This window comes from Rhipicephalus sanguineus, chromosome 2 (assembly GCF_013339695.2).
Source record: "Rhipicephalus sanguineus isolate Rsan-2018 chromosome 2, BIME_Rsan_1.4, whole genome shotgun sequence".
NCBI lineage: Eukaryota > Metazoa > Arthropoda > Arachnida > Ixodida > Ixodidae > Rhipicephalus > Rhipicephalus sanguineus.
Window position 1 is genome coordinate 119,928,792 of NC_051177.1, and position 10,724 is coordinate 119,939,515.

Genomic DNA, 10,724 nt, shown 5'->3' on the forward strand with positions numbered 1-10,724 from the left:
CGTTGGTTTCACGTACAGGCCTCACACGTCACATTTCATCAATCATCCAACTGTTAATGTCAAACTCATTCCTTCCCAAGCCTGTTTTCCTTGAATTGGGGAAATAATAAACTTCATTACAATTTTGTGACCTGTTTTTTTTTCCCTTTGGCTGCATGCTTTTTCCGAGCCTGTGGCATGTTGCACTTTTTTATGCAACATTTGGCTGTGGTTCATGAAGTTGCGGCATAGCAAGAGTCAAGCAGCAGTGACAGGTAAGTACGGCATCATAAAAAACAAATCGAGGTACTAAAGCACCATTTTTGAAAGCCTAGGTTTAAAGGGACACTGAGGGCAAGTAAAAAAAAAAAAGATGGTTGATCCCTCTGTCATAGGAATCGGTATAACACAAAAGTGAAACGTTTCGTCACAGAAGTGGTTGATTGCTTTAGTGCACTGGTATATCAGAGCTTGTAAAATGTCTATTGTTGTTTGGCAGATGTAGCACCGCCTGATGTGGACGCACTCACGTTGATGCCTAGTGGCACATCTCCGTACCGACTACTAACGCCCATGATCATGATTTAACCCTTGCGGTAGCAGAAGTTCTTAACGTATATGTGGACACCGCATATGGTGAATCCCTCGCAAATATGGCATCAACAAGCACATAATAAACACTGATACTCGATATGCACTTCTCTAAAGCGTAGTGAAGCGCGAAGAGAAACGCTACACGCGTCGCGTCTTCCCTCTAGCCTGTCAGTTAATTCTCACAGGGCGAGCGGGGAACGTGGTGCGACAGCCAGGCGAGCGTCGGAGAGCTATTTTTCGATATGGATGGATGCTATGAGTGAGCCTTGAGCTAAATACACCACCCCCGCGGTGTGTTAAACGAAATTACACTTCTATTGAAAATGCGCCGAATGGGACGGTCGTAGCAACGGCGCGTTTTTTTTTTTCAAACCTGGTGGCACACGTCACCACCCCGTTTTATAGGGGACGCTCATAGCATCCATCCATCCATCCATGCAAGAGCACTATGAGAGGAAAGTGTGATATATAAAAGGCGCGTTCATCTAGCCTCCGTTATGCATTTGGCGGTAGCTCAGTGGGCTAAGCGCCCGCCAGCCATCGTGATGGACCGAGAGGTCATGGGTTCGACTCTTGTCAACGGAACTTTTTCCGTGACGGAAATACGTCATGAAAATCCTGGTGGACCCCGGCATAAAACACTTTCGTGTTAATATATGTTACAGTTATAGATTAGAATGTTATTGACGCAACTGCTTATTTGTTATAGAGAAATTAAGGTAAATCTAGGACACAACTTGGAACTCCTGGGTGGGAGTTCCAACTACTAGCCCGATGATTTAGCAACTCCTCAGCATAATTCCGTCCAGTATACAACCACACTTGGTAAAAAGATCATCGCAGTTCATTTGAAGATGGAATAAAGTGCTGCTTGTGCATTTAAATTCCACTCCTGCAAAAAGTGAACATTTTGATATGATGCGGTGCAAGCTCCTCTACAACCTTCCAAAAGATGTGGGACTTCATGCTTTACTAGTAAAAAAGTGCACAGTACCCACGGATGGAAACGCGGAAATGTAGGGCTGGGTAATGTACGTACTTTAATTTCCAGTGTCTACAGTTCTTGATATATTAGCATAAGCGTGCGCAGGGTTCCCCTTCAGGGGGGGCGAAGGTTCGTCGCAGCGCCCCCTCCCTATTATGTCAATGTATGCGGCTGCCTTTACGCCCCTCTTCTCACCCCCCCTACAATGTATAGGGCTGACTTTGCGCCCCCCCTTCTCGCCCCCTTGGCCCCCCCCTGCGCACACCTATGCATATTGGCGTAATTTTGACTGAGACACTTATGTTAGAGTGTGGAGATAGGTTTGCACTAGGCTTACCTACGAGCGCGACCGTGTAGGGACGCGACGTTCTCCACTGCCGCAGCGAACAAAGACGCTACGGCCGGGTTCGTCGATTCTCCGGCACGGCGCAGAAACCACGCACGAGGCAGGGTAACAACAACAACGGGTTTATTAACCCAAGATGCAGCACAGTACGACACTCACAGGCTAGGCCGTAAGGGGAACTCCGCAAGACCTATCGAGTACGCTTGCCAGCGGCGCTAAGACTACCACACAAAGGGCAGCGGTCGAGCACCCGAACGAGAAGCCGCCTGCTAGAGCAGCGCGTCAACCTCTCGTGCTAGCCTGAGAGCATCTGCCGCCACGAGCGAAACGTCGGGCGCATCTTAGCTCATAGGAGAGGAGGATGTCACCAGCGGCCCAATGGGGAATGGCGCTGCGTTGTGACGTAGGCCCGCGCAGCGCGCCAGCGTAGCGTGCCCGGCTAGCTCAGTCGGTAGAGCATGAGACTCTTAATCTCAGGGTCGTGGGTTCGGGCCCCACGTTGGGCGCCAGTTATGTGGAGATAGGTTTGCACTAGGCTTACCTACGAGCGCGACCGTGTAGGGACGCGACGTTCTCCACTGCCGCAGCGAACAAAGACGCTACGGCCGGGTTCGTCGATTCTCCGGCACGGCGCAGAAACCACGCACGAGGCAGGGTAACAACAACAACGGGTTTATTAACCCAAGATGCAGCACAGTACGACACTCACAGGCTTGCAGGCCGTAAGGGGAACTCCGCAAGACCTATCGAGTACGCTTGCCAGCGGCGCTAAGACTACCACACAAAGGGCAGCGGTCGAGCACCCGAACGAGAAGCCGCCTGCTAGAGCAGCGCGTCAACCTCTCGTGCTAGCCTGAGAGCATCTGCCGCCACGAGCGAAACGTCGGGCGCATCTTAGCATCTTAGCTCATAGGAGAGGAGGATGTCACCAGCGGCCCAATGGGGAATGGCGCTGCGTTGTGACGTAGGCCCGCGCAGCGCGCCAGCGTAGCGTGCCCGGACATGCCAGCGCGGGACGGAGCCGACGCTTGGCTCGCCCAGACAAAGAGGCGCCCTGGCCACCATCTTGGCGATTGCCGGTGCCTAAGTGCGCCCGGGCTACGCTGCCGGCACGCGCGCGGCAGCTGGGGGTATGCGGACATTATAGAGCCAGCATTACCTTTAGTGGCCGGATTCGCTGTGACATGACGCGGTTATCATGAGCAATTGCTCATAGCAGTCGTTGCACTAAAAAAACTGTCACATTTTAATCTGCGAGTACTGTACAGTGAAAGCAGGTGATGTACAAAGCACCTGACACACATTTTTAGCATTTAAGACCAGTGTGTAATATATTCCGCTTGCTTTATAACGTATAACCTATTATAGGTAGAGGTACAACCTTGCAATAGGTACAACTTATGTAATTGTAATATTGTTTTTATTGGTGAGTTGCAGAGTTATAAACTCGAACCGTCTGTTTTCTTTTTTTTAATTTTAAGATTAAAAATTTTTATTTCGTAGAAAAATGCTCTGATGGCTTGCAATAGACACAGTCAAATGCCTTCAGAAAGTTATGGAATTGTGCTCAGAACCTTTAAAAATTTTTTGATACAAGTTACTTCATTGTAAAGGTCTCGTAATGTAATGCTTGCATTATAGCTGAGGCGTAAAGAATGCTTGTGATTTAGGTAATCTCGCTGTAAGGACATTCGGCTGTATTCTTCTACTTCCTTGTGTTATAGATTTCAAATCTTATTTTTAATTACAACAAAACTGGTATGATGCTGACATAGATTATTTCTTCATACCTGTGTACTGCATTTACTAGCATAATGTGCACGCTTTTTCTTATTTTAGAGCTTCAATTAGGAGGCATGAATTGTGCGAAATTTTCATAAGCACGTCCTCGAATGTCATAACATGCAAAATATGGCATCTAACATGTATATCCCTTTCAGGTGTGAATTATAATGGACTGTGTGCAAATGGGTCAAATTCGCACAATACAATTCCAAGGCACTTGATATTCCATTCCAAGAAATAAAATGAATGTTGTTTTGTGCGACTTTCAGTAATTAAATGTAATTAGCATGTAATTAAATATTTACTTATTCTGCAGTCAGTCAAGTACCATTTTTACGTAAAAAGAATCAAATCGTAGGCTCAAATTGCATGTGCAATTAGTTTTTGGTTGTGTTAATTTCGAGCAAAGAAAAATAATACTTTTCGACTTTGGTCTGGGAACGTGTCATGTCGAAAGACCTGTCGAACCATCATGGTGCTTACACCAAAGTGATTGGTCACAATCAGATGCAGCACATTCAGGTCAAGTCAAGACATACTGGCTATGCAGAAGGTTTAATTCATGCTGTGAGCAATGTATCTTGCTCTCTTTTGGCCACAAGTTGACACTACTAGCATAAACAAGTTGCATACACAAACGTAGCCACTGTCGCTGGAGAGGATATTCTGATAGGTGAAGCTTCCTCCAAGAGTGGAGCAGTCCCTCACTTGCCATCCATGAGACAGTGCTTATAACTCTGTTTAAAGTGGCATATTGGATTAATTGGTTTTCTTTCAGCTTGTGCCATGCCGAGTGAAACTGGGTGCAGAATTTCCGGCGTGAACGTATGGAATAGACAAGGCCAGACAGTGCAACTTGCACTCTGTCGCCGTCTACCGCGTTCATTTGCATAGTAGGTTTGCACCCACTCTTGCTCACATTAGCACAAGACGAATCAGCAGTATGCCCTTACCTGTTCGTGGCTTGACAGCTTTACAACTCTCTCATGCAGATCGATTTCATGGACAGCAACGCAACAGGTCGTTGATGTATAGCCAATGCCCTTTGTAATGTTTGCAAGTTTTTTAGTTTGGATTTAGTAGAATCATTACATTGTGTCCAGGGGCATTGCCAGAAGTTTTTCTCGGGGGGGGGTGTTAAAATTTCCATACCAGCCCCCTAGCTACGCCATTGATTGTGTCCATGATGGATCGGATATCTATTCAATGCTTGCATTGTGCATTTTCTAACTTAGCACATTGTTCAAGTGCAGCTTAAAGGGATGCAGAAGGCAAATATTAAGTCGAAGTGGATTGTTGAAGTAGCATTCCAGAAACAACGTCGTGCTTGTTTCGTGCCAAGGAAGTGCTTAGTTTGAAAGAAAATCATGTTTTAGTGGTCTGCATACCGTTAGTTGAATTCAAACTACCCACCTCTGCAAACGGCCTTCTGACGTAGCATTTGCCATGCCCACCCTTTACTGCTCCCTCGCCTCGTGACATGCTTTTTATACCGCTTGTGTTGACGCCGAAGAAACCGTTTTTTTATCGACTCTGTGAACTCGTCCAACTCGGCTTTCACCTACACCACAGGATCAGAAATAGCCAAGCAATCGCATTGGCACTTTTAGACCTAAATAGATCAAGGATCCGCGGCGATTCTAGGGCAGCCGTCCGAGCATTTGCTGAAGGAGTCATTTCCAGACAGGCTCTGGCAATTCTCAAGGGAAAAGTAATCAAACCACACACAATCATTGGTTTCCTGGTCGCATTAGAAAAATCTATGGTGCTCCCGCGAACCTCAACGAATCTGCTCACAGTGCTGCACGAGGACTTGCCAACTGTGCAGCCACTAGGCAAGAAGATGCTGAGGTTTCATACTGCAGGGATCACCTTCTCTCTGACAACGAGCCAACCAAGCACTTCTGACATTTTTAGACATTTTCAAGCGCTGATATTTCATTCTGACATAAAATGTAATTTGCCTTCAGTGTCCCACTCTTTCAATATTTGGAATGATCACGCTCATGTTAAAATGTGAGAGGTTGTTTTTATCAGCAGTGAGTCGTGAAATGGAGATTAAACTATAACTGCAGTCTGCAAAGCATCGAAAGGCAAGTGCTCTTTTAGATGCGTACTATGCATGTGTCATCCTAAAACAGTGATTCATTAATATCTGGGAAGTAAAGAAAATATTGGCAGGTTAGACTAACAGGGACTAAAGCATTACATTTTCTCTCCCACAAGATCCCCCTCGGAACTGCCGACTTATTTACAAGCTTTCAAAAAGTGTGGAACTTTTGTGCTTCACGAGTAATACGGTATGACAGTCAAAGGAGGTGATGTGTAAAGACTCATATTGGCATTTGGCATCCATTTTTCGTATATTTTGGAAGAAGTCGGCAAGCGTTAACGGTTGCGTGGAATTGGTGAAATTAAGGGTGGGTGCCATAACTGCACCAACAGATCTGTAAAGGGAGTTCTAATTATCGTTAATCTTGCTTTGCATGTGTGTGCTTGTGTGTCATGCGTTTAATAGTCCTAAAGTCAATATAAAGATTGATTGACTAATCAATTAACCTTCCGATGCATTGGTTAATGATTTAACTGCGATGTGTTTTCTCGATCGCAAATAATCACTTCACGTTGCCCGAGTGAAACCAGGCACAGGGTTGGCATCTATGCTCCTTCTTTGCTTGCCCCAAGAACAAGAAAGAGTGCGACAGATGAGGTTTCACAGTTCTGGCTGACACAGCACTTGCTTGTCTTGTAGAGGTGAGTGCTTTTTGAAAAGAAACAACAGGCTTCATCATAGGGCACACACAAGGCCTTTGAACATGAGCAACAGACTGTCTGTCATCCTTCAGCTGCTCTTTTTATATCTTGTGCACGTCCCATGTGGCCTACGTATGCTTTTTACCCATTGTCTGTCTTCAGTTTGCATGCTGCCTGGTGTAGCAGACGATGCTGCTTGAAACAAGCATTTCAATATGTCTTTCTGCAAACAAACCTTGAGAAAGCGGAAGGAAAATCTACAGCACAGCTACAGCAACTGTCAGTAGTATCGCAGTGAAGGGGCTGAGCATCTGCTGCCACCAGGGGTGTAGGCAGAAATTTTTTTCGGGGGGCACCCCCTTGATCTGAAGTGGGGGCCGGGCAGGCAGATGTGGTCGAGAGTCATTTCGTGCTCTGCTGTATGCCATGGCAAAAGAAATAACTGGGGAGGTGCAAAGCATGTAGGCAAGGGTGTTTCAGCTCCACTAACGTGAAACCTGGGGAGGGGCAAAGCATGCAGTGTTTTGAGACAGATTTCTTTGATGAGGTACTAGTGGTGCCAAGCCTGAAACCGGGCATGTAGGCAAGGGCGTTTCTGCTCCACTAACATCATTGAAAAACTGCGTCGGAATGCAGCTTTCCCTAAGGTGCTTCTTCTTCTCCCCTACATGCCCGGTTTCAGTTCCCTACAGCATGTAGTGAAAGGTGTTTCAGCTCCATTAACGTTGTCAGCTATTTGTTGGGCTAACTGTTGCCTCCTTCGTTTTTAGCGGACCGGTGGCGAGTAGTGGGATTTGCCCAATTTTTGTGGTGCATAACCGTGACTACATGACACACTGTGACGACATTAGACGCCGACAAGCCGAGCTCCTAAGGTGCTTCGCACCTAAAGAAAATTTCGGGAGGGGGGGCACGGGCCCGGTGTGCCACCCCCTGGCTACGCCACTGACTGCCACTTCCAATTTAACCTTTGTTCATGTCCGAGACACGCATACATGGCAAGACTCGAGATTCGCCTTTTGACAGACACAATGATTGCTTCTGCAAATAAAGCATTACAAGAGAGCTCTTGCATGCATTGTTCGCAAGTCAAATCCTCAAGGCCGACATGCATTTTGTTTCAAAGGAAAAAGCGGGCTATATATGCATCATTAATCCACGTATACCACTTTCATCAAAGGTATCACGTGGGCTCGTCTGGTCAAACTTCTTTCTAACGGCTGCTTGCAAGACGTTGAACGTAGTCTGTGTACGTCAGCGCAACAATTCAAGTAGCACGTAATATGTATTCTTGTGTTTACTGAGCGTCCTTTGTACCACTATCCTCTTTCAAGGCTGTCACAATAGATGCAGGTTCCTCTTTCCATTCCACCATACCCCTAGTGTACAGTTGCAAACTTGGCACTTGACTGGTTGACTCATCCATAGAGTTTCCTAAAATTAACTAGAGGGAACTCTGGCGCTGCGATCGTTCAGCCACCATGGGAATGATGGGTAGTACACGGATTTGCCTAGTCTTTGTACTTGCGGGCTTCGAACGCACTTGTGGCTTTGTTTATTGCTGTGTTTTGGTTTTCTTTTCACATAAAAGAATGGATCGTTGTGAACTTCGTGACCAGATTTGAATTGGTGAGCCTAAAAAAGTTTAAGTGGTGAAGTGGAACTGTTGAACGTTTGCTGAACTTCATCTTGCGACAAAGCGGATGCAGGCGAAGCCCAGCCAAACGGAGCCGAAAATACGAAGTTTAGACAAATCCATGTACTACCCATCATTCCCACGCTGGCTGAAGCGCCATGCGTTGCAGCTCCCATAGACACTAGTGCCAGAGTTCCCTCTAGTAAGTATTGTAGGAAACTCTATGGACTCATCTACCTTTTTCCTTGCTTCCTCTCACGCTTTTTTTGTGTACTATCGTGAGCAATATGAGTGGGAACACATGAATGCGTGGCAAATAGCCTCAAATCCAACATGGGGCGATTAGCTGTCAGAAACAAAGTGGAAAGGGCGCTGTGGTTCCGCTAACTGTTGGCACTCCTGCCTTGACAGTGTAACTGATTGCGTATCACTGGCTTCTCGCGATAAGGTGGTTATGCCATTCAGACCGTTGCAATGAGTCTGTAAATCAGCATAAGATACTGCTGTTAACCTGTTTTTCAATTCGCCTTTGTGAATGTTTGTGTCAGACATAAGATCATGATGCAGAAAAATAGGATTAAGAAAAACAGTATTGCTCTTCCATATGCGTGAGGCTACAACAGACGCTAGAATATCAAGCTGTTATCTGCATCATACGTTCCAAGTGTAATAAAAGTAGGCGCGTGGTGGGAATGGCCACAGTTAGCAGAAGTGTGTCACCCTTTCCACTACATTTTTGACAGCTCCATCCGAGTCTTGCTCGAATGGGAGTTGAAGGCTATTTGGCATGTGCTCCCGTGTTCTTGCTCATGTTGCTTGCGATGGTACAGCACTGCAATGTGTAGGCGAGAGTCGCGAGACCAATCAATAAGAGGTTACCTGTTATCATTAATGTGATGGCAAATTGTGACACCTAACCTGAACAATATATCAAAAGCACACAGGAAAATCAAAAGCATGTCCGAGCATTTGCAGCGAATGAATATCAAGAATAAACAAACAAACTTGGGCCTTTCCTGTGTCATTACCCCAATTAAAAAAGAGCATACTGTTATTTCAACAACTACAATTAATTCAGCTGTTGTTAACACCGCAATTTCGTTCCACAGGAGCGTGAGGAAGGCTCACACATCTCTCATATTGTCGCTGCGGCCAACATGGCACAAACGCAGGACAGCTACCCATTCTTGTCTGGCTTTATTTGAAAGGTGCGCATGCTTGTATATAAGTAAATGTGGTGTTCGTGCCATAACTGTGAGCCAATGCAAAAAAGTGTCCCTACGTTTTGAAAGCACGTAATTCATGCAGCCGTCACGTTTTTTTCTCCACGGTGGAACATAAAGCACGCACAAGAACAGCGTAAAAATAGTGGAGAGGGGTAACAAGAAGAGAGTGTCTCATGACTGAGGCAACTGCTCAATGGGTGTGAAGAACTTGAAGTCCTTGGGGAACAGCTCGGCCGCGCGGGGGTACATGAGCTTGTACGACTGTCGTATGGTCACGTCAGCCACACCCGCGATGTCGCCGATTTCCTTTTGAGACTTCTTGTCTTCGGAGGCCTGCGAGGCCATGTAGATGGCAGCCGCTGCCACCGAAATGGGACTCCTGCCGGGAACGATGTCCAGCTCAACGGCTTTGCGAGCGATGTGCGTGGCGGCCTTTTGAACGGACGAAGGCAGGCCCAAGTTGGAACAGAATCGGGACATGAAGTCTCCCGTCGTGATGAGGTCCACGCTCGTCTCCAGGGCCTTGAGAATGAGCTTGAAGCAACGGCCAATTTCCTTTTTGGAGACTTTCGAAACGGCGCATATCTCCTTGAAGGTACGCGGCACGCCTTCCTGGCGGCAAGCTATGTACAGGCACGCTGACGCGATCGCGTCGTTGCTGCGCCCTTTGAGCGTCTTGCCATCGTGAACCTGCTTGAAGAGAAGGTTCGCTCGGTCCACTATGGTCTTGGTCAGGTTGATCCTGTCTGCCATATTGCTGATTTCTCGGAACGCGTTCATGAGCGCTCGGTCCGCGCTGCTCATGGTTTTGCGGTTCTGGTACTTGGCCGTGCCGGACTCGTCGAAGCTGGCGTCACCCGTACCTTTGCCGATCATCGTGGCCAGGTCGCTGCCGTTCAAGAGGGGATTTTCGGACGCTCCGACTCGGGCTGGGTCGCTGTTGCTCTTTTCATTGGAGAACACCCTCCACTCCGTGCCCACATCCACTATCCTGTCGCCGACTACGAGTCCGCACTGCGGGCAGATCATGTCGCCCGCCCTGTAGTCCTCCACCAAAGCGGCATCCGGGTGGTCCGGGCAGAACACCCGGGAGTTGGGACCGCGAGACCCAGATGCCATTGCCGAGCAGAGAACGTTGCTCTCAGCGAGTTGACAGCCTTCTTATACACGATGCACAGGATCACGCACTACACCGATCGCGAAGCATCTGATAAAACGCGGCAGGTTTTAACCAGACAGCTGTGCAGAGAAACCTTTCGTTCAAAATTGCGCAGAACGCACAACCAAGCACACACCGAACTGTTCGATAATGATTACAGCAGGCCGAGCACACTGACTAACTTCAGACTAAGACGAAACCCGTAAAATGTCGCAGCAACTGCGCCACGCTCAGGTGGCGCCACAATCTGACAAGGCTTG

General features: G+C 47.3%; 1 protein-coding gene and 1 non-coding gene across 2 annotated transcripts; one reads left to right on the forward strand and one right to left on the reverse strand.

The window, feature by feature from the left end:
• The first annotated feature begins 2,337 nt into the window (after positions 1-2,337).
• Trnak-cuu (transfer RNA lysine (anticodon CUU)) lies at positions 2,338-2,410 on the forward strand. Its single transcript has one exon. It is a non-coding gene; the product is annotated as a tRNA-Lys (tRNA).
• A 7,062-nt stretch (positions 2,411-9,472) lies between these two features.
• On the reverse strand, positions 9,473-10,638 carry LOC119383590 (transcription initiation factor IIB). The gene has a single exon (XM_037651834.2). It carries the CDS (start codon positions 10,422-10,424, stop codon positions 9,477-9,479), a length of 948 nt encoding a protein of 315 aa, XP_037507762.1. The 5' UTR covers positions 10,425-10,638; the 3' UTR covers positions 9,473-9,476.
• Between the last annotated feature and the right edge of the window lie 86 nt (positions 10,639-10,724).